The sequence below is a fragment of the Myxocyprinus asiaticus genome, chromosome 50, assembly GCF_019703515.2.
Source record: "Myxocyprinus asiaticus isolate MX2 ecotype Aquarium Trade chromosome 50, UBuf_Myxa_2, whole genome shotgun sequence".
NCBI lineage: Eukaryota > Metazoa > Chordata > Actinopteri > Cypriniformes > Catostomidae > Myxocyprinus > Myxocyprinus asiaticus.
In genome coordinates this window covers 15,903,191-15,928,157 of record NC_059393.1, presented here as the reverse complement: position 1 = coordinate 15,928,157, position 24,967 = coordinate 15,903,191, and the positions used below count along the sequence as shown (strand labels likewise).

Sequence of the window (24,967 nt, the reverse complement as noted above, 5' to 3'; positions counted from 1 at the left end):
TATTTTAGTCCTTTTTAACTATAAATTCTCCTCCCTGCCCAGTAGGTGGCGAAATGCATGAAGAATGCGAATCATGGAGATTTATAGTAAAAAATTACTTAAATATTGATCTGTTTCTCACCCACACCTGTCATATCACTTCAGAAGACATGGATTTAACCACTGAAGTCATATGGATTACTTTTATGCTGCCTTTATGTGCTTTTTGGAGCTTCAGAGTTTTGGACACGATTCACTTGCATTGTATGGGCTTACAGAGTTGAGAAATTCTTCTAAAAATCTTCATTTGTGTTCTGCAGAAGAAAGAAATTCAGAATTATCCAACATTTGTTTTTGTTTTTTTGTTGTTTTTTAGAGTGCCTGAGTTGTGTTTAAGGTAAGAAAAAAAAACATTTAAAAAGGTGTGTTATGTTTTTGAGGCTGCACTATGCCTCATAAAATTGAGCCCATCATTTTGTTTAGAAAGTCTAGCATTATTTCCTTGTGCAGCTTCAAATTTATTGGATGGCGTGCTTTGAAAAGATGTGCTCATTTGGTTTTTAAATGAAAGAGAGACAGAATCTTTGACATTATAATGAAATTAAGGCTTTTTTCTTTACTTTTCTTAAATGGAAGATGCAGTCTCACAATGCTCGTGTTTATTTTAAAAAGATGCATCATATTTGTCACTTTTTTCATAATAGGTAATGTATCATAGATTTATCAAGTAATCTTCAAACAGGCAACTGCAGTATCCAACTATGTGCAGTAAATAACGTTTTTACACAGAACCAATAAAAATCAATGCAAAGTTATGCAACTTTAAAAATAATACCACTTTACCAGTGCAACATTCAAACTATTGATGCCGACAGAGTTTTGAATTGTGATGTCTGCCCCTCTATTTTCTTCACATAGTGTAAATTAGTGTATGATCATAAATTATATTCATGTAAAAATGATCTTCATTCAGGACGGGCTCATTTTCTATTTTCTAACTATTATTTTAGGTACATGATGTAAATATATTCAAAAGTTAAAGGCTTCTTGCATTAATGTGCTGTTTTTATATGTGCTATGAACAAACAATTTTGCATGCAAAATTTTGCATAATTTCTACCTGCCATTACTTTTTATTTTACCATGTTTTATTATGTTATCGGGTTTTTATTTCCAAGCTTGTGTTTTTTTTTTTTTTTTTCTTCCACTTGTGCTTGTTTTATGAGTTTTTCTGAGTAATGTAAATGTAAACCATCCATATATGTAATATTTTTTGCTGTCCTGATGTATTGTCAATTGAAATTTGCTGTTGTGTCCACAAGAGGACAGCACATGACTCAAAATATATCAGGCATCCGAACACTTGCCTCTTGCCACCTTTATTTACTAGATGTTCAGCAGTGTAGAAGAGACCGGGGCTAGTTGTCACACTTTTTTATTCCAGTGACCATTTTTTGGGGTCAATTCTTTGGCCCTTTAGTGAGGCATGCTATCACATCAAATGAGGTAAGTTGTCACAATGGAAGTCTGCTTCTCATTGACACTGATTTGGGAAGAATAATTTTAATGTTTGCGTTACATAACCAAATACATTTACAAGCTTATGTTGGAGTGTGATCTAATTGCGAGGTAGCTCAACTGATAGAGCATTGCACTTACGGTGTAAAGTACCAGGATATGAGTCCTGAAGAGCACGAGTGTGGAAACATGAGGCGCGTCATAGAAGCAACACAATTTGACGCAATTGCATTTGTTGTCACATTTGTTTTTTCTGACACTATCATTTAGGTTTAAAACCTTCAACTGTTTGGAGAACACTGAACTCGCTTTTAGTGCCACTCCATGGATATTTCACCTCGGAACTGCTGCAATACAAGAAAAGAATCACGTTATATGATTTTGCAAACATTTCGCCACCATCACGTACATTTTTATAAGAAAACAAGCATCTGTGCTACTGGACTTTCATCTCAAAACATTATAACTAGCCCCAGTCTCCCCTCCCCCAAAATTTTTTAGACACCATGTTATGAAAGCATTAAGCAATTGCATTGCCTAAAGGAAATACTCATTTTAAGATGTTATGATGGGGGAAGGAACAACAACCAGTTCCATTTTCAGCATCTCTTTTCAGCATAGTGGTGATAGACACTGTAGGCTGTCTATCTGGAGTTGTTAGACACACGAACCAGCAAGAATTGATCATTTTCTAATCTAATGTCCTCTACTATATACAATACTGATTGTAATCACCATTTAACATACTCCAAATCAAGGCACATGCTTTCCACTATCATACATATCTTTTTATGACACTATGCACAATTACATTCAATTTCTCAGACACCCATCCACACCATCTTGAACTACTTCAGCCATTAAAAACAGAAAATTGGCTGGAATTATGGCTCTCTCTTCAGCACAGCCTACCCTTCCTCAGTTGAAAAGATGGGCTACAGAGGTCACGTCTGGGCAGGTCTCGGGGGGCCAATGGGGCGAGTCTGCGGGGCATGTCTGAATGGTCCTTGGTCCAGTCCCTATAGCAACAGCCAGGGCTGCGTTGGGTCTCAGACTGGGCCTCCTGACAGATGCACATAATTAATGTGATTATATAGATATGTCAACCCCGTCACCCTTCATTTCATTACGATAGACACCGCTTCCAGACATGTCTTCAGCCAAGATTAGACATGTCAAGATTAGACATTTTTGGGGAAGGACGGCTCTGGTGGTGAGACAGAGGATATGTACAAAAATTATAAAGAATATGCCAGCTTATTAATGAATATTTACCAAAAATTCCTCAAATATTCCTACGAGATGAATACTGTAGCCTACATGAACATGTAACAAAAATACAAATGGTAGCCTGTATGGCTTATATAGTCTTTGATGATTTGGTGACCAATTTTTCCACAGTTAAAAAATTTTAATTCATATAAAGGATTAAAATACTTATTAATAAAAGTAGGACTACTAAATAAAATATTTAAAACTGGGGGGATCAAATATAAAAGAATAATCATAAAAACCCATAGTGATAAACCTACTGTATATAGTCGTACGATTCCTGAAGATTTCGCTTTGAGAGTGTGTTGGCTAAAATATTTTTTTGAGTGTATCAGTACCACCAGCCTTGTAGTGAATTTTGAGTAAATATTATATCAAATGAGTGTCCGTTTAAATTCAGCAATCTTATTTCCTATATCATTAAAGGGATAGTTCACCCAAAAAAGAAATTCAGTCATCAATTACTATTCTCTTAACCGCATGTCATTCTAATCCCATATGACTTTGTTCTGTATTAACAGCATTAAACCTCATTGGTTCGTATCATGCTGTTGTGACGTTTGGTCACGAGACCAATTAGGTTTGATGTTACTGACATATCTGATTTGTGCTCCGTTTACAGGAGTGATTTGTGTTGCAGGAGTGATCAATGATTTTGAGAGTGAAAAACAACTTAAAATTGGTCTGTTGATCATACAAGGCGGTAGTATGCCTTCAGAAGACTTGGAATATGACTTTTGTGACACTTTTGGGTGCTTTCTTAAGCTTTAAAGGGAGTTAAAATCAGTGAATGGAACATCCTTATAAAATAACTCCTTTTGTGCTCTGCAAAAGAAAGTCATGTGGGTTTAAAATGACATGAGAGTGAGTAAATAATGACAACATTGTTCATTTTTGGGTGAATTATCCCTTTTAAATGTATAATTTACTATACACTCACCAACCACTTTATTAGGTACACCTACATATTCATGCGATTATCTAATCAGCCAATTGTGTGGCAGCAGTGCATAAAATCATGCGGATATGGATCTGGAGCTTCAGTTAATGTTCACATCAACCATCAGAATGGGGAGAAAATGTGATCTCAGTGATTTCTCAGCCTCAGCTTTCTGTTCTTGGCTGACAGAAGTGGAACCCAACGTGCTCTTCTGCTGTTGTAGCACATCCGCCTCAAGGTACGACATGTTGGGCATTCTGAGATGCTATTCTGCTCACTACAATTATACAGAGCGATTATCTAAGTCAGCTCAAACCAGTCTGGCCATTCTCCGTTGACCTCTCTCATCAACAAGTCATTTCTGTACCCAGAACTGAGGCTCACTTAATGTTTTTTGTTTTTGGCACCATTCTGAGTAAATTCTAGAGACTGTTGTGCATGAAAATCCCAGGAGATCAGCAGTTACAGAAATACTCAAACCAGCCCATCTGGCACCAACAATCATGCCACAGTCGAACTCACTGAGATCAAATTTTTTCCCCATTCTAATGGTTGATGTGCATATTAACTGAAGCTCCTGACCCGTATCTCTATGATTTTATGTATTGCACTGCTACCACACGATTGGCTGATTAGATAATCGCATGAATAAGTAGGTGTTCCTAATAAAGTGGTCAGTGAGTGTGCATCGGCATTATAAACGTCATTTCCCTCCTCGCTCTTCAGTGTCAGTATTCAAAAACCCCACATCGATTGACCATTATAAATAAGTTTATAGCAAACTAGTCTCTTAAATCAGGGTTTTTAAAACTGGGGTCTGGGGACCCACAGTGGGCCACCAAGGGGTGCTAGGGGGTCCGTAAAAAAAGAACAATAAAAACGTGTACAACAATAATAATAATAATTAACTTTACTGATATCTCAATATCTTGTGGCTTTAGTAAAACGGCAATATAAGTCAATTATTTAATTTTGTATTAACTATTATTTTACTCATACACAATAAACTGGTCTTTGTATATGAAAATATACAGTATACAGTAGATGCCTTAGTTCTTTTAAGAAATGGGTCCTGTGCAAGGGGACCATCATATTTGGGGGTCCTTGGTATCAAAGTTTGAAAATCCTTGTCTTAAATCAATTTTAAAAAAAAGCCACAGGTTTCTTTTTTTTTTTTTTTTGTCAGTTTATTGTTGTGAATCAAATGAATCACTGAGTGACACTAGAAAATGAATAAATAAAACAATGTCCCAATGTAAAATCTTTAAATTAATATTAATCCCTCATGACACTTCCTCTTACACAGTAGTTTGGCAGCTAATGGAGTGAACAATGACAGGCAAAATAATTAAAACTCACATATGATTATTCATGAAACATATGGGCAATTGATTAGAACTGCAATTAGCAGTACATTACATTTGTAATACCGATTTATTACACAGTATTTAAAATACAGTTCTGTAAAAAAAAAAAAAAAGGCAATTTCCTTTCTGAAAAACCCAGTCTGTTAGCACTACAGAGCTAAAGAAATTGTTCTGCGATGTTCAAATTGTTAATTTGCACTTGATGATATTGTGCTGGTGGAAGAAACGCTATTTCAGATAACATCCCTGAGTTACCAGGCTCTTTGAATTGCATCAAAGTGCAAAGATTGTCATGCCAGGGGATGAAGGTAAAGCATGCAAGTTCTGAAGATATTGTGTGGTACAAACACATCTGACAGACTGTTGATGAGTAAATGATGACAGAATTTAAAAAAAATTAGTGAACTCTCCTTTTAACTAACATCTTTGCTTTGTTGATTGTACCAAAACATTCGCTTTCAAAGGTGTGCCCGCAATTGACCCTAAACATAAAGATAATGAACTACAGCATGTTTAGATGTTCAAACGTCAATCTTCTGAAGTGCCAGCCTTCTCTTTGTTAATGCTTTAAATGAGTTTGCATGACTGTCCATGATGCTGCATCATCTCTAGGCTTGAAGAATTGGATTTGGTGCATAGAGCTTCAATTCAGGGCACTTTTCAGTTGTGCATCAGATATTGGTGAAAGTAGATACCGAACAAGCTGCTAATGAGTTGACAGGCTGTGACCCACCAAGTGAGAAAAGCAAAGATGCCCCTGAAGAAAAGGGGCGTGAGGACTCCGCGTAAGGCAGTGAACAGTTCGGTCAGGTGGGCCACGGTGGCCTGGATGTCCTCCTCCATGTCTTCCATGTCTTCGTCGTCTTCAAGTCTAGGGGCTGGCGGAGGGGTGGTGGGAACTATGGAAGCAGGGGTCACACCCGGAGTCTCCGCTCCAAGTCCCCATGAGAAGTCACCTGAGAACAGCAAATTATAAAAGAGTTTGGCTTTTAAGAGGTTTTGGATGGGGTGGAACATGGTTCAAAGAAAATGGCAAAGAGATTTGTGGATACTGTATAAACCAATACATAAGTGTCAACAGCCTCTTCACGCATTGAAATTGCAGTAAAACTGCCGGATTTACTTTTCCGGCAAAGTTACCACATATATATTGCTACCATTGAAACCAACATGATCAGACGGGAGGTCGGCATGTTGTTTCAGAGAGTTCCAGCACCCTAGGGTTGGCCACATTATGCCGACTCACCAACAGGCGGCATCTATCAGACAATTTTGCATTGGCTCCAGTGTGTTTACCTTCCCCTGTGGTGCGAACGTAAGCGTGTTGCGTCAGCAGCGTGAGAGACCTGTGTTTGGATACCAAGTTGAAACCTGGAAGTAATTGTGCTCGTATAATCAGTACAGCTGAAAATAACTCGCTTTTGGCGCCCCTCTGTGGACATTACATCTGGAAAAATTAGCTCACACGTGCCCAAACTTACCGCTTTGGCCACTGGGGGCAGTGTTTTGAATTTCAGTAAGCACAGGCCGATTTCAGCTAAAGAAAGGTCAACCTACTGTTTCCAATTTCACTTAATAAAGGACAGCAGTGTCTGATGCAACATAATGACTTGATGCAAACACGCAAAATGTTTTATCTTTTCACGACTGCCGCGTGCCATTCACCAATCACAAGTGAGTGTATTTAACAGATATTTAAGCTAACTGGTTAGTTCTCTTCAGAACAATCTGAAATCACTCCCTATTCCCTATATTCTGTGGCATTCACTATAAAGAGAGCAAGTGAACGAGTGAGTGATTTCGCTCACATTCACATTTATTCACTGTAGGCTGTTCAATTTGTGGTTAAACTGGTTATTGGAGAAATACAATTTTATGGAGATATAAAGCAATATAAACATAATATATCATCATTTCATTTCCATAATCAATGCATCGAAGTTTCTTTGTCAGATCGATGCATCGTGAGGCATTTTTACATCCCTACTGCATACCATTAGATTCATCCGCTAAAGCACATCTGATGTAATAAAACAATGTTTCTCTGTAAGTTACTTGATAGTTTCTGTTTCAACCACAGATGTCGATAGTAAGCCCAGATTTCCGTAGTGAAGCTTTAAGCCACCAAATTGCCAGATCTGTTTCGGCATTTTGACAATGGGTTCCTTTCGATATGACCTCTAAATGGACAACTAACATTAATGCAAAGGCTGTATGTGTGGCAAATGTAAGCATAGTGTCCCACCTAAAGATTTGAGTGCCAAGGTTGAAAACAGGACAAGCAGAATGGGTAGAAGATATTGCATGGTGACCACAGTCAGGTAGCAGAAAACTCGCGTCACCTGCATAATTATGGTTAAAAACACCAACTAAATTTCATCCTTATTGCATAATTACATATTTATTTATTTTTCGTAAACAGCAATACAGACAAATATTTCTTCGAATTTTAGCCCTACCTTTCTCTGGATGTCAATGGCAGCGATACGCCCCGCCTCTTTCTTCATTTGCTCCACCCACTTCTGAGCCAGGTTGAGGTAGGCCTGCAGGTGGTATCTTGTGAGCAGCAGCCTCAGAACACACAGGACCACGATCGTCCACAGACGCACTGAGTTAAAGTCTGAACTAGAGAGCCTGTAGAATGACAAGAATTATACATACACCTGTGCTATAGTCTATCGCAAACACTAACAATCAATATGCTTTATCGTCATGGTAACAAAGTTGTCACCTTTACACAAATCACACTAACATGCATATTGTTTAGGTCTTGTGGCTATACTTTTGAAACAGTCAGAATTTTTAACGTTTACGGATTGGCCCGATTCACTTCCATTGTAAACGTCTCACTGTAACCCAGATTTTTGCTTTTTTTTAAAGAAACAGAGGGATGAGTCAATTTGTATTTTTTTATTTTATTGTAATAATTTTTGTGGTAATCAACATTCTGCCACAAATGCTGTCGATTGAGCTTAACTTGTATCGAACCTGGAATACTGCTTTAATGCTGAGCATGGAAATCTTCATAATCTTCCATTTTACCGTGCTGCCTATTTATTTAAAAAAAAAAAGCAATAATTGTATATATATATATATATATATATATATATATATATATATTTTTTTTTTTTTTTTTTTTTTTTTACATATTTTTTGAAAGATAGGATAAACACCAATAAAGGTTATGTTTTAGGACTTTTCACCATCTGTCTAATGGAACACAGCAATGTTCTGTGAAGGCTAAATAATGACTTTCTTACTTGCTCTAATTTCAATAAACTTTAGTAACTTGAATACATTTCAGTAAAATTTAAACTTGGTCAACAGAGACTTACAAGGTAACTGAGGTCTTTCCCATGGGGGCGTTCCCTAGGAAATCTCGAGCAATGGGTTTAATCCACAATACCAGAATAACCAATGGAGAGAGAAAACTCATGTGCAGAAGGATCCTAACAGGCAGAAAAAAAGTTGCTGTTGCAGATTACACAACTTTCAATATCTTCATTAGTGCAATATGTTTATATTTGTTCATGTTCAGGTGTTATGCAATAAAATGTTGAGTCTCCTACTGAATGATCGGACGGTCTGAATTAATCTCAACTGCGTCTAGGTGAGTTTGCGCCAATCGGAGTCCAGGAAAAGCAAGGAGAGCTCCAATGAAGGCACAAATGACAGCCAGACCCAACTTCACTGACAGCTTGGTGAAGGGAATTCTGATCCCCCACCCCCCCAAAAAATGAAAATAAAAATAAAAATTGTGAGTGCACTGATAATAAATGACTTATTGTGTTCAGTATCAAATAACATCTAACCAACATTTCACCACTTACGACCACTCATAGCCTTGCTGTTTGGCAAAGACTTCGAAACTATCAAAGAGACTGGTAAAACCTGCAAAAATCGGAGAAGGAACAAGTTCAGATTCCTTTACTACAATTATGATGACAACTTGGCAACTCTTCTAAACATCCGCTAATTCCTTGAAAGCATGTGTATGGGCCAGATAACCATATACCTGGCTCAAGTCCAAACTCCAGGTAGTCTTCTCTCACTACAAGAACCAGCATGGCCACAAGCAGAGATAAGAAGCCGAAAGCCAGACACACAGAGCGCTCACCGCCGTCCTCGGAGCGGAAGTAATGGCTCATGAGAACATACAGTGTTCTCCTGAGAACTTCAGTCAAGTATAACAAGAAAAGCCTAAAAGACTGCAAAAAAAAAAAAAAACAACTCTACAGGTAGATTTCTACACAGGAGAAGAACCAATTAATTTACAACACAAACTTAGGGGACAGCTGTTTGGTGGAAAGAAAGCATTTTCTTTCTTAGGCCAAGACAAGTCTAATCTGAATTTCTCAGGTGGCTTAGAGTCTTCTACCCCAAAGCAGTACAGAATTGAAAGATACAGGCAGAAGAAAACGGTCAGCACACACCAGATGGCAGCGATGTTGACCTCTTTGCTGGCATCCACCACACTGTAGTAGCCTTCAGTGAAGAGGTAGATCCCCATCGCATATACAGCAAAGTCAATCAGCCACTGGTACTCCACAAAGAACCGCAGAACTGTGGGGAACAGGCAAGGCCACAAGGCAGGAACACAAAATGAACTGTACTTACTACTTAATCTTTATTTTAAAAGGGTCATATCTTGGAAAACATGATTCTTCTACAAAGACCTACCAAGAGCATCTAAGACATTAACTGGCGTGCTCTCCAGGTGCAGATCGATGTCTTTCGGAACTGTAAACGGCTTGGCTTCTCCATGTCCATTTTGTCTCCTAGAAACCACAAGAGAGATTCCTCTGTCAGGGAATGACAAGTAACTGTCGCAAGCTGTCTGCATCTGATTCAACCCATTTTGAGCAGCTCATACCTGTCTCGTCTGCTGGTCTTTGGAATCTGCTTTCCAGCAAGAGCGCACAGCTCACCCTCAGATGGATGTTTGAACCTGAAAAGGCTGAGAGAATGACCAAGCTGGGGTATTACAAAGAATCGAGGCCTATATCAAACATGTTTATCTGATTAAGTGGCATGTGGACAAAAAGAGCATTACTTACCTGCCATTACATAAGAGCCAGCGTGCAAAGGAAAGATGTGGGGCCATTTTTTGCATTATACTGACCGCCAGCAAGCTCACCACCAACTGAACTCCCATCAGAGCCTTGAAAAAGGCATAAACATATGCAGAAATATAAATATAAACATGTAACGGCAGACATCCACCAACTACCCCTTGCATCAATAAAGGAATGTAGCTTAACGTATGCAAAACTTTATCAAGCTCTTTCAGTTAACAGTGGCGTGCTGTCTATTACCACAGAAAATAATTTCGATTTGTACCCTAGTTTGTTAACACAGAAAAAAATGGTAAAAGTAATGCACTTTCAATGGAAGTCTATGGGGCAAGGCATTTTTAGATTTAATGGAATAGTTCACTCAAAAACGACAATTCTCTTTAAATTGTCATTTTCAAATAACTTCCTCACCCTCATGCCATCTCATATGACTTTCTTCAGCAGGACACAAACAAATATATATACACTGGCAGCCAAAAATTTGGAATAATGTACAAATTTTGCTCTTATGGAAAGAAATTGGTACTTTTATTTACCAAAGTGGCATTCAACTGATCACAACATATAGTCACGACATTAATAACGTGAAAAATTACTATTACAATTTGAAAAAAAAAATTCAGAACTTCTTAAACTACTTCAAAGAGTTCTCATCAGAAAATCCTCCACATGCAGCAATGACAGCTTTGCAGATCTTTGGCATTCTAGCTGTCAGTTTGTCCAGATACTCAGGTGACATTTCACTTCACGCTTCCTGTAGCACTTGCCATAGATGTGACTGTCCTGTCGGGTACTTCTCACGCACCTTACAGTCTAGCTGATCCCACAAATGCTCAATGGGGTTAAGATCCATAACACTCTTTTCCAATTATCTGTTGTCCAATGTCTGTGTTTCTTTGCCCACTCTAACCTTTTATTTTTGTTTTTCTGTTTCAAAAGTGGCTTTTTCTTTGCAATTCTTCCCATAAGGCCTGCACCCCTGAGTCTTCTCTTTACTGTTGAACATGAAATTGGTGTTGAGCGGGTAGAATTCAATGTAGCTGTCAGCTGAAGACATGTGAGGTGTCTATTTCTCAAACTAGAGACTCTGATGTACTTATCCTCTTGTTTAGTTGTACATCTGGTCTTCCACATCTCTTTCTGTCCTTGTTAGAGCCAGTTGTCCTTTGTCTTTGAAGACTGTAGTGTACACCTTTGTATGAAATCTTCAGTTTTTTTTGGCAATTTCAAGCATTGTATAGCCTTCATTCCTCAAAACAATGATTGACTGATGAGTTTCTAGAGAAAGCGGTTTCTTTTTTTTTGCCATTTTTGACCTAATATTAACCTTAAGACATGCCAGTCTATTGCATACTGTGGCAACTCTAAAACAAACACAAAGTCAATGTTAAGCTTCATTTAATGAACCAAATAGCTTTCAGCTGTGTTTGATATAATGGCAAGTGATTTTCTAGTACCAAATGATCAATTTAGCATGATTACTCAAGGATAAGGTGTTGGAGTGATGGCTGCTGGAAATGGGGCCTGTCTAGATTTGATCAAAAATTATTTTTTTCAGATAGTGATGGTGCTGTTTTTACATCAGTAATGTCCTGACTATACATTGTGATCAGTTGAATGCCACTTTGGTGAATTAAAGTACCAATTTCCTTCCGAAACAGCAAAATCTGTACATTATTCCAAACTTTTGGCCGCCAGTGTGTGTATGTATATATATATATATATATATATATATATATTATACATACATACATACACCGATCAGCCACAACATTAAAACCACCTGTCTAATATTGTGTAGGTCCCCCTCATGCCGCCAAAACATCACCAACCCGCATCTCAGAATAGCATTCTGTGGTTATCTGAGTTACCGTAGACTTTGTCAGTTCGAACCAGTCTGGTCATTCTCTGTTGACCTCTCTCATCAACAAGGCATTTCAATCCACAGAACTGCCGCTCACTGGATGTTTTTTGTTTTTGGAATTATTGAGAGTAAATTCTAGAGACTGTTGTGCGTGAAAATCCCAGGAGATCAGCAGTTACAGAAATACTCAAACCAGCCCGTCTGGCACCAACAATCATCCATGTGATTATCTAATCAGCCAATCATGTGTCAGCAGTGCTGTGCATAAAGTCATGCAGATACAGGTCAGGAGCTTCAGTTAATGTTCACATCAACCATCAGAATGTGTAAAATATTTCTCAGTGATTTGGACCGTGGCATGATTGTTGGTGCCAGGTGGGCTGGTTTGAGTATTTCTGTAACTGCTGATCTCCTGGGATTTTCACACACAACAGTCTCTAGAGTTTACTCAGAATGGTGCCAAAAACAAAAAACATCCAGTGAGCAGCAATTCTGTGGACGGAAACGCCTTGTTGATGAGAGAGGTCAACGGAGAATGGCCAGACTGGTTTGAACTGACAAAGTCTACGGTAACTCAGATAACTGCTCTGTATAATTGTGGTGAGAAGAATATCATTTCAGAATGCTATTCTGAGATGCTGGTTGGTGCTGTTTTGGCAGCACGAGGGGGACCTACACAATATTAAGCAGGTGGGTTCCATGTTGTGGCTGATCGGTATATATATATATATATATATATATATATATATATATATATATTGAAGGACTCATCAGGCATTTTTGTCCAAACAATGTAAGTTAATGGGGTCCAAAACGTTCTTAGCTCCTAAAAGGACATAAATGCACCATACAAAGTGGTTAAAAGGGTTAGTTCACCCAAAAATGGAAATTAGCTCATTATTTACTCACCCTCATGCCATCTCAGATGTGTATGACTTTCTTTCTTCTGCAGAACACAAATGTAGATTTTTAGAAGAATATTTCAGCTCTGTAGGTCCATACAATGCAAGTGAATGGTGACCAGAACTTTGAATCTCCAAAAATCACAAAGTCAGCATAAAAATAATTAATACAACTCCAGTGAGTAAATCCATGATTCAGGAGTGGTATTACAGGTGTGGGTGAAAAACAGATCAATATTTAAGTCCCTTTTTTACCATATATCTCCACCTTTGACCAGCCCAACCAGTAGGTGGTGATATGTATGAAGAATGCCAATGGCCAAACAAAACAAAAAAGAAGAAGAATGTGGAAGTGAAAGTAAACAAGAACTTAAATATTGATCTGATTCTCTCCCACAACTATCATATTGCTTCAGAAGACATAGATTTAACCACTGGAGTCTTACGGATTACTTTTACACTAACTCTATGTGATTTCTGAAAACTCAAAGTTCCGGTCACCATTCACTTGCATTATATGGACCTACAGAGCTGAAATATTCTTCTAAAAAACATAACTTGTGTTCTGTAGAAGAAAGAAAGTCTTACACATCTGGGATGGCATGAGGGTGAGTAAACGATGAGAGAATTTTCATTTTTGGGTGAACTATCCCTTTAATCCAAGTATTTTGAAGCAATATGGACAAAACAACACCTCGTACAATACTCAACAGCAAGTTCCGCAGAAGAAAGTCATACGAGTTTGAGCTGACATGAGGGTGAGTAAATAAATTATGAGAGAATTGTCATTTTAGGGTGAACTACTCCTTTAAAAGCAGATATATGAAGCTCATATTTACATTTTTAAAGGCGTCTCCAGACACTTATTTTAGAGCAATAACGCTTGTTTTGAACCTGCAACATTGCTTTAACTTTGGTTCTGAATGTAATTGTTGGTAATTCACATCATTTCACTTCTCAACCTGGCTTAGAAACCCCTGCCTGTGCCAATCACTCAAGATCAGCACTGAAGTCATGCTGTCAGAAATGAGCAGGTGGAAGCACTGCAAACCCAATTATACACTGACAGGCATGGGTAGTAGGCTAACATGCTAAACTACCAATCCTATATTGCATTTAAGAGCCAACACGAAGTATCAGGGCCATTCCTTTGCCACAGTCACTTGAACAAGGAAGGTAAGTGCTATCGATCCAAAATAGCAATGCAAAGACTGATCAGTCCCACACAAACCAGCCTGTAAGCTACGACTGGATGCTAATATGACAGTAAACGCTATGGCTACAAACAACAATCAACCTGATCAGCTGTGAAAAAGAGCACATTTACAGGTCAATTTAATATTAACTTCAGTAAACATACTGACCATTTTCGTTTGCTGAGATTAATGAATGAGTTTGGGTCCCATGTAGCAGTGCAATCGTGGTGACACTTGAGTGTTTGAACAGCTGAAGGAGTATTTTGATGACGAGTGGAAGAAACGCTCGCTCTGATTGGCTGTCCTCGACGCCGCATGAGAGCAGACATTCGATTGGTCACGTTAGGAAAGGTTCTACAATTTGATTGGTCTTCGTGGTGAAACTGCTAATGGCTTCAGTTTTCCTTCAAGGACAGAAATAAAACTGAGGGAGGGACTAGAGGTGCGATGGCAAATGTGGGGTGTTGTGGCAACAGACACTTTCAAACGCTAAAGTCTTTGTTTTTTGTGACCAGTCCTAGTTATTTTAATCCATTCATTGTATATTTATGCATTAATGCATTTTTGATATTTTGTGTACTTCTTCATTCTTACAACATTTCTGTTTAACTTTTCTTTCTCCCAATTTCTTTCTTTCTTTCTTTCTTTCTTTTTACCAATTTCTTTCTTTCTTTCTTTTTACGAATTTCTTTCTTTTTCTTTCTTTCTTTCTTTCTTTCTTTCTTTCTTTCTTTCTTTCTTTTCTTTCTTTCTTTCTTTCTCCCAATAGCTTTATCTTTCTTTCTTTTTTCCTCCCAATTTCTTTCTTTCTGTCTTTCTTCCTTCCAATTTCTTTCTTTATCCCAATTTCTTTCTTTCTTTCTCCCAATTTCTTTCTCCCAATTTCTTTCTTTCTTTCTTTCTTTCTTTCTTTCTTTCTTTCTTTCTTTCTCCCAATTTCTTGGGAGGATTATCACAGTCTGGGATATGTCAATGATTAGCAACAACATTGATTTTGATGCATTATTATTTTTTGTGCAGTGTCAGATAAAAATAAATAAATAAATAAATAAAAATCACACTCAGTACTTTAGAGGACAAGAAATGTCCACGTCAAAAAACTGCCATATAAATATGATATATTAATTTTTTCCACTTTCACTGGCTTAGGTTTTTTAACCAACATCAGTCCTGATCATAACTACCAAATTTTCATTCATTTTCAGGATTTTAACTCTATAAATGCCAGTTTGTTAACATAATGCCACTGTTGTTTTTACACACACACACACACACACACACACACACACACACACACACACACACACATGCACACACACATTTGTCAATACATACATACAAAACACACTCTGACATCCATATCAACACACCCACACAATTTTAGCTGCATCATTTATTCAATTGGCCTGCGGTGCTCTATAATACAGCAAACAGAAAATAGGAAAAAAGCATGTATTTGCTCCATAGGCTAAACATGAGAAAAATGGCGCCATCTGGTGGAAAATATAAAAGATTACATTTTGAAGCCAGGGCTCCGGAATGAAAGCATTATATAATAGAATTCATGATTTTATGCTTTAATGGCACTGGGATCAAATATTGCCATTTTAATGGGTTTCAATGGGGACATTTTTGTCCTGAGTGTAACTATTTTGTGTACACAGTGTATTATAGATGTATTATAGGAACTGAGGTTGAAATATCAAAATGTGGCTACATTTATGCCGTTGGCATTAACACAGCCAAAATGATCGAAAAAACAAAAATGAAAATGACAAAAATGTCCCCGAAGGTCGCACAAGTGTTAAGCATTATAATGTTTGTTAATGCCTTTTTTAATGAAAGTTAGAAAGTGTTAACCACGCTTTTGAAATGATTAGGGTGTTTTGCACTAACAATACTATCCCGTTAAACTCTTTTAAATGAAGAATTCCACCAGCTGAACTTTGTTAGCTACAGCGCACCCCTATAGGCTTGCACACACAAACGGCTTTTTACGCGACTTGCATGATAATTAGTCACACACTGAGAGAGCTGATATATGCACTTGAACTTGACCTTCTGAATTGCGTTGCTGAAAGACATGAAAATGCCCCTTGCACTCTTCTTATGTGGGAATCAGTCGTTAAGACTGATGTTCAATACTCGTTTCCATAAAATCTAGTCCGTTTCCAATTAAAGGTCTGGGACATTTCAAAGCGAGCCTTTTCCCACGAAACATCTCTCTACAACGCTACAAGAACTTTAGGTAAATTAAATGGCCTTTATTCGTGTACCGTCTTATTTATTTGTGGAGCAAGTTAGTTTTAGTTAGTTAAGTTTATGCAGCGCTTGTAGTTTAGCCAGAAAATAATTTGAATGGTTAAATAGCTTATTACTTTTGTAATACGAACAATCTATCTGTTCTTGTTCCCAAAATATTGTTTCACCTGCTGCGGAAAGACTGGTTAAAGCGATTTGGTGGTTAACACGAAATTACTTTATGTAACTATGACGTTTACAGTGTGTATGACGTCATGTACGCTTTTATGTATCTTTAGGTCATATTTAGCACCTGTTGATTTTCATTTGATTTGATGAAGCAATAATTGTTCGCAATAACTTTTTAAAAACCAAAAAGTGTCATCTTTATGATTATTAACTGAATGTTCGGGTTCAGTACATGTTAAGGTCAATCGACAGCATTTGTAGAATATTCCCACAATAATAATAATGATAATAATTTACAAAAAAAAAAAAAAAAAACAAAAAAAAAACTGTGAGGCACTTACAATGAAACTGAATGGGGCCAATTTTTGAAAGGCAGACATCTTATAATTTTATAAAAGCACTTACATTAATCCTTCTGTTAAAACTGGTGTATTATTTGAGCTGTAACGTTGTTTAAATCATAATTTTTGCGTCAGACGTTGCGTTGTCATGGCAACGAAGTTGAAAAATTGGATATAACTTTACAAAGAAAAGGTAAGTTGGCGATTTTATCACACTAAAATTATGTTTTCACGCATGTTGTTTAAGTCTTGTTGCTAAACCTGTTAAACAGTGAGTATTTTAACGTTTACGAATTGGCCCCCATTCACTTCCATTGTAAGAGCCTCACTGTAACCACGATTTTTTTTTTCTGTCGATTTCCCCCCGATTTTTTTCTTTAAGAAAATGTGGGATGAATTGTAATTAGTTTTGCGTTGATCAACATTATGCCACAAATGCTGTCGATTGATCTTAGCTTGTATTGAAACTTGAATTTCTCCATACCGGCATGAGTAGCTATACTTTTTACTCTGCATCGTCTTTTGGCAAGATCTGAATGATTTCAGAAAACTGGTACTATGTATTGAGGTGTCTTAAGGGAGGTCACTCAACCCAAATCATTTTTCTCAGTCTTAGATTTGGTGTTTGACCCTGTGACCTGAGGTCAGACGGGACTTCTCTAATGCTTATTTGAGCAAAAGGTCAAGTGTAACCGGTGAGGCATGCATACACAAGGATGCCTGTTTTTGCATGCATATATCAACAGCAAAGCCTCTTACGTTTTGTATAATTTAACAAAGTCTGACATGACAAACTAGCATAAAAGCTTATACAATCAGGCTATGTTATCATAGAGGAAACCAACCATTATTTCTGCATGATTTATAATTTGTAAAATAGAGATTGACCATTACATTACATGACCATTACATAACATTATTAAAACATGAATTTGGTGTAGGCTATTAATGTGTTAAATTATGGCTTTTGAAAGATTTTCTCAATTGAGGTTCTCAATCAGTACAGTAAAACATTTCAAATTGGCTGTGAAATTGTGTCTGTAATGACTCATGTTATTTTAACAAAGTAATGCATACAAAAACCTCAGTGAATCACATTCAATTATTTTAGCCTACTTCAGTGCTACCATAGTCAGTCATCATGAATAGAATAATGATCCAAATTAGGTTAATTTGACTTCTTTTTTGTTTGTTTTTAAACCTAAGTTACAGGTAATATTTTGGAGCTAATGCATTTTAAATGATGTTATTTTATTCTATCATAATTTTGAGTATTAGGTGAGGTGATTTTCAGCTTTTAGCTCTATAACTTGGTTGCAAATATCTCATAAATTGTACAGTAGACTACTTTCGCACAATGCAATGAAAATATGGCAAAACTACCGTTGGCCTTTATATATATATATATATAATAACCCACCACGTGGTGTTGGAGTGCATTATTGGGAACCTTTTATTGTGTTTTTTTAGTGTCATTGTTGAATATGAGTTACATTAGGCAGTTCAGAATTCACCCTTATCCTATTTTTTTATTTTTTATTTTTATTTTTTTATCTCATGACCGTTAGCCTACCTAACATACATTTTTGGAAATGTAGAAATCAAAAGGTTTCTTATTGGCTTTATGTTAAAGGAAATACTTGTTTTGTTTTTTTATACATATAAAATGTTTAAAATAGGCTTCATGTGTTTAAAATCTGATAGCCCCAGCATATTGTTCTTATTGTAATTACTAAATCATGCAACGGTTATGATTATAAGGTAGGATATTATCTTAAAATTAACATTATTACAAATATTAAGCTGCTAAAATTTAACAAGTAGCCTATGCTACTGCACAGTCAATCAAGCACGTTGCAAATGATCTTGCCGTTTCCCGACATTTGACATCAGTAATCAGTCATTAAAAAAAGCAAATAATGTGTGAGCCGACGAAAGGTGGATTCATTTTAGTTCGTCAAACAAACCGATTGTGTTACAATGTGTTGATTTGGCAACAGGCGTACTGCGGCAAATATTTGTAGTCTTGAAAGATACAGTACATAGGCTACAACTCTCACAGTTTTGCGGTTAGGTTTAAATCTATACATTCTTAAACTTTTAACTAACTCTATATTTGGAAGCAATCTCACAAGTGGCATAGAAATCTGCTTTAAATGAGCTACGAGGGTTAAATTGGTAAAAAAAATAAAAAATAAAAAAAAACTGTTCCCAACATTCTTTGCTTTAAATACTTTTTGTAAAAGTTAATTTAAAATGTAAAATAAATTGTGGGTATTTTAGGACGATTATGCTATACACAAATTGCCACTTGAGTCTTGACATCCAAACATGCTTTTTTTTTAACATCCTTCTGAGCGTGTTAAATCCAAGTCATGTTCATGCACCTTTTTACCGATGGGTGTCGCTGTTTTCTAGTAGTTTCAGTGACGACATGATGTTAGAGGGATAATTCACCGAGAAATTAAAATTCTCTCATCATTTACTCACACTCATGCTGGCATCTCAGATGTGTATGGCTTTCTTTGTTCTGCTGAACACAAATGAAGATTTTTAGGAAAAGATATCAGCTCTGTTGATTCTCACAATACATGTAAATGGGTCCAAAATGCACATAAAGGGAGCATAAAAGTAATCCATAAGACCATAGTGGTTTAATCCATGTCTTCTGAAGCAATATGATAAGTGTGGGTGAGAAACAGTTCAATATTTAAGTTCTTTTTTACTATAAATTCTACTCCCTGCCCAGTAGGTGGTAATATGCATGAAGAATGCAAATCGTCAAATACCAAAGAAGAAAGTGAAAGTGGAGATTTATACTAAAAAAGCACTTAAATATTGATCTGGTTCTCACCCACACCTATCATATCGCTTCAGAAGACATGGATTAAACCACTGGAGTCGTATGGGTTACTTTTATGCTGCCTTTATGCTCTTTTTGGAGTTTTAAATTTTTTGATACCATTCACTTACATTGTGACGACCAACAGAGCTGAAATATTCTTCTAAAAATCTTCATTCATTTTTGGGTGAACTATTCCTTTAACAGGCCGAAGTAAATTTCAGCATTGTTAACCTGAGTTGTCTTTTACATGATGATTAATTATTGAAAAATTAAGCTGATCTTATGTCGATGTAGAACAAGACGTACTCCGTAACAGACCATGATTGTCATGATTGCAGACAAGTTGTCAGAGTTTTTTTAATCACGTGTCTACGTTTGTTTACCATTTTTTGTTGTTTATTAAGTGTGTGCTTGTAGTAGCCTACATTCAAATAAACACTTTTGTCAGTTTTAGAGTCTTGTAATAAATGAAAAAAGTATTTAAAGATTGATTCAGCCAGGTGAAGTGTGTATGTGTGAAGTCCAGTATATGTAGTCACACATACGATAATGAAAACTTTTCTGGTGCTCGAATTAATGTTGTTTTAGCCAGTTGGAGTGATATTACCTTTTTAATTCCGTTCCATGTTCCAAAAAATACACTACAAAATACTGAAAGCCGTCATAAATCCGACGCGTATGAATTCTGTAGTCTATGACGTCAAGACGCAACCATGCACGTAGCATCGGTGAATGCATTATAGTCAATCACATACACCTCTATTGCAAAACGGCACATTTTAACGTACCGCATCGCATTTGTTTCCAAGAGTGACACGCTTCATGTATAGATTTACACTCAGTTATTGTAAATGTACGCAAAATGACGCTTCAAAGCAACAAGCCATCATTGCATTGTGGTATGGCCGGCTCATAACATTAAAGTCTATTGGCCTTGCATTGCACACACACGCTGTTCACTTAGAGTTGCGTTCTAGCTGTGGCGCGTGTGTGCTGTCAGTAAGCCTACATGAATGTAAAGGTGTCATCATGTGCAAATGCACGTTCAGTCAGGGTCTTTATTTGTAAGTTTTAAGCATAAATATTATCCAGTTGTATTCCGTCGGCTCGCTTGAGCTTCGTAGATTTGTCTACCTAAAAATGTCAGTGGATTAGTATGTTAATAAATTGCTCTTATATTCTCGCGAGTTTCAATAAAATAAAATAAAATCTACGGATATATCAGCAGCAAATGTACCTGCATGCATTCCGCGCATATGCAAATCCAAAACACTTCAGCGCGAGAAATAAGATGGGCGTAACTCTAAATGGATCATGCACGCTGTCTTTGCAACAATAACTCATCTATTCACAACGGGACGCCGTTTGAGCGCGAGCTGCTTGAGTTTCCGCACACGTCCACCAGACGCGCCGGGCTCGCTCGCGCTGCATGGGGACCCACGACTGACGCGATCCCAGTCCTCGGAGTAGCAGCACTGGATACTTGGCAGAAATAAGGAGAACGCGTTGTGCACCGATGCAGTGTCAGATCACTCAAGCCAAATGTACTTTTGCACAGTTACGTGGAGGCGTTATTCTTGTTCCCACCAAATGCACTGCGATAAAGGCGACTATCTTGGTCTTCTGTGGAATAGATGTTGTGCTGTAATGGGTCAACCCAAGTTTGGTAAGTGTGTGTACATACACAAGTTTTCGAACTCGTTTTTATTAAAATAGCTAGATGACACGGTTTGAAACTGACTTTATAATTTGAATTTAAATTTAACTATTTTACCCGATTTACCCAAGTTTCCATTTGAGTTAATGCAGCGTGTTTTAACCAAATCATCTTTTAAGCGTTGTATGAAGTGATCATTAGGCGAGCCCGTGGAGCAAACAGTTGGGCGATTGTTCGAGGAGCCTGGGAAAATGTTCTGGGGTCCGGGAGGTGGAGTGTATTGACGCCAGGCCCTCTTGTTAAGGGGACTTCTGTGCTCCCAGACGCGATTGTCATGATAATGAGCAGCCCGCACGTTGTTGAACTTGATGTTGACTTCTTTCTTTAGGGCTGTTTTTTTTTTTTTTTTTTTTTTTTTCGCTCACTTGTTTGTGGGAAAATCTTTTTTCGGAGCTACACTGTGAAATTAATTAATCAGGCTTTTGGAGCGGCCAACAATAGAGACCAAGAGGATCCCTGGAACCCCACAAAAGGCCCCAGAACCCCTTTTTTAACACTTTATTCTGCTAAGCCACAACAGACTGAAAGAGACAACGACTTAAGAACTTATTTCAATGTAGGCTACACTGTAATATCGTCAATAATAATAATAATAATAATTATTATTATGATTATTATGATTATTATGATTATTATTATTATATTATTAATAATAATTATTATTATTATAATGATAATAATAATAATTATTATTATATTAATAATAATAATAATAATAATAATAATAATTATTGATATATTATCATCTTTTTATTATTATTATTATTATTATATAAAAAGCTTTGGAAAAAGTAGCATATTATATGCCTGCAAAATAAATGAGTGCTACTTGGGCAGGTTTTTGGAAATAATAAAATGAGGCAATAGTGTGTGTGTGTGTGTGTGTGTGTGTGTGTGTGTGTAGAGAGAAAAACACGTGTTTCTCTTTGTAAACTCACACAGAAGCAATGCTCCATACCCAAACATTTTACTTTATATTTTTACTAAGGTTTTGCCATGACATTGCTAGTTAAATAGCCTGATATAATTAATAAAGCCATTGGTCTATTATTTTTAAATGTGTGAATCACTGGGTGAAATGTATCAGTTATAGATAGAAAAATGGCTATATGTGAAGGAATTCAAATGAATATACCAGCGTGAAAAAGGAAGCCCTGTGTTTTCGGTCGATTTTGATTATTTCACATATTTCTAATCTACAGGCATTCTCATATGGAAGGTCGCCAGTGTCCACTAAAAGGTGAGAAAACGGCGTTTTGTTGTTTCATGTTGTGTCTATGTTTTTAAAAGTCATTTATTTCGGCTTTTCTATATCTGTGTAATGAACTGTGTATTAAAGTATTATTGTAAGTGTAAGTGTAATTGTTGAAACGAACCCCAAGGTTACTGAACATACATTTGTCGGTAGAAACTTTTCACATCTAAAAATAAATAAATAAATAAATAGTTTCAGCCACATCGTTTGCCAGAATCATCTAAATAGCAGCTACAATAATGAGACCTATTTATGAGATCATTTCTTTATGATAAACGATTTATTTAAGACGATTTGTATAAATTGCTTGTGAACTATCTTAAGATTTTTTTTTTTACTGAAAACCAATAGTCACTAAGCCACGTTAATTTTTAATTTGTTTATTTAGATGACCTCTTTGGATATTGGTATAATGCAGAGAGCAGTTTAACTGATTAAAGTTACATTACATTTATGTGGTGGAGCAAAAAAACAAAACAACAAAAAAACAAAAACAAAACAAAAACAAAAACAAAAAAGATAGAAAGAAAATTGAATTAACTGTAAAAAAAATTTTTTTTTAAAATAAATAAATGTTGTCAAAGTTACACTTACAGTTTGTTAGCAACATGATCTGGAAATGTAAAAGGAACTCCAGCGGAGCTTTTCAGCGTGCTGAACTTCAGCACCAAGGACAGGTCCCTTCTACTGGCTGTGAGGTTTCAATAGAATAAGTGAAGTTTCTTATTTCTTGTTTGTATCTACGTCTCTTTACAAGTCATGGATAAAACTACCTAGGAGTGTGGCACTCTCTAATAACAAATGTGTTACTTGTATAAAGCAGCAGAAAACGATAAAATGTGTTAATATATATTCGCAATGTAAGCTGAGAAATGAAACGAGAATATTCATGAATTATCAGCTACAGTATGTGTGCATGTATTCCTGGGGTTGTAGCCTATTCTTAGCATGGTGCAGCTGATATTTGTAACAGGACGTGACGCAAAGAGCGGGAGTGTCTCAGTCATGTGGAGGTGTGTAAATGTTTGTGTATGTAGGTATGCATGTGAGTGTAGCAGAGGGCGGGCGAGCTAAGCATGATAAATGCATGCATCTATTGAGACTTTGTAGATTCATTTAAGAGCTGTGTTTGAAGGTTTGAAAATGCATACAATTAAGACAAAAATTGTACATTGTTATTTGATATGAGCCCTTGTAATAAGGCCTATAAAATTGGTAACTGGCAAGCTTTAAGTTAAATAAATAAATAAATAAATAAATCTAATGGCTTGGACACTGATGCCTGAAAAGGACACTGGAAAATATTTAGAAATAAGCATGGGAAAGGAATAGGGATCTGCTTCCTAAATAATGACACTTTTTCTATGGGATTTTATGATTGTAATTTACGACCCATGTCTTATGTTTCAGGGCAGTTTATTTTGCATGTGATCGCTTTTGAGAGTGTAAAAGTGGAAGACAGAGATCTTCGTTTGCTGCGAAACACACACACACACACACACACACACACACACACACACACACATTAAAATATCCAAAGCATGTCTAACAAATTGTATTCACATTTCATAACTACAAACCGAGAATGTTATACTGTACTTTTAAATGCTCATAAGCTCTTTTCAAACAAATGACAGTAATTATTGAAACTCGATTCACTAATGCATGGACTTTTCGAATACATTTATTATAAGTGACTGTTATAAATACTTCAAGTGTTGCAAATGTACAGTATAACTTTACTGGTCTATTCCAACATTGCTTTGTACTTTCCTTTATCTATGTTTAAAAAATGACAAGAAACAGACATTTTGGCCCATGTGTAAAGACATACATTTGGTCGAATCTCCATTAAATGAACAAAGTAACTGAGTAAAGTTTATAGTGTAATACATAATTGCTTAAATGATTCGTGTCGGTTAACATGCACATGCAAACTGAAATTAATGTAATGTGGTGTATTTCAATCGTTAGACCATTCTCATTTTTAGTGCAATCTGAGATTTATTTTTCAAGTTTTGGCTAATATCTATTTTTAGAGTGCAATATAAGCCTGAGATGTATGATTTAGAGATCTGTTGCAAAATCTACTCGTCTTTATGTATATAAAGCACTCCAGTTTATTAGCGGAAATATTAGATGATTGCTTGGCACGACAGTGTTGTTTCACCCCCTCCCGAAATAGTCTCTTGTTTTCTTCATACAAAAATGGAACATTCCATTCTAGTTTACACGGAGCAACCGGGAGATCCCATTTTCCAATAAA

General features: G+C 36.5%; 1 protein-coding gene and 1 long non-coding RNA gene across 3 annotated transcripts in view; one reads left to right on the top strand and one right to left on the bottom strand.

Annotated features, from left to right (window-relative positions):
- Positions 1-4,874: 4,874 nt before the first annotated feature.
- On the bottom strand, positions 4,875-23,541 carry LOC127439195 (transmembrane protein 161A). 2 transcript variants are annotated; one of them, XM_051695340.1, is made up of 12 exons: positions 23,296-23,541; positions 10,134-10,237; positions 9,950-10,033; positions 9,757-9,854; positions 9,483-9,639; positions 9,092-9,243; positions 8,907-8,967; positions 8,646-8,789; positions 8,412-8,525; positions 7,536-7,710; positions 7,322-7,418; positions 4,875-6,032 (listed from the first exon to the last, which is right to left on the bottom strand). In XM_051695340.1, exons 2-12 carry the CDS (start codon positions 10,229-10,231, stop codon positions 5,737-5,739), a joined length of 1,476 nt encoding a protein of 491 aa, XP_051551300.1. In that variant the 5' UTR covers positions 10,232-10,237; positions 23,296-23,541; the 3' UTR covers positions 4,875-5,736. The 2 variants fall into 2 exon arrangements, with proteins under 2 accessions (XP_051551300.1, XP_051551299.1); XM_051695339.1 differs by lacking the exon at positions 23,296-23,541 and adding an exon at positions 14,282-14,373.
- Positions 20,886-24,967, top strand: part of LOC127439205 (uncharacterized) — a 43,856-nt gene continuing 39,774 nt past the window's right edge. Inside the window, exons 1-2 of the long non-coding RNA XR_007896866.1 lie at positions 20,886-21,395; positions 22,649-22,686. This is a non-coding gene — a long non-coding RNA (uncharacterized LOC127439205). The remainder of the gene's footprint in view (positions 21,396-22,648; positions 22,687-24,967) is intronic.

Coding starts and splice junctions, on each gene's coding strand:
- LOC127439195 (XM_051695339.1), bottom strand. Junction 9,640..9,756: donor TAATGTCTTAGATGCTCTTG/GTAGGTCTTTGT, acceptor TGTTCCCCACAG/TTCTGCGGTTCTTTGTGGAG. Junction 8,968..9,091: donor GGAGTTTGGACTTGAGCCAG/GTATATGGTTAT, acceptor CGATTTTTGCAG/GTTTTACCAGTCTCTTTGAT.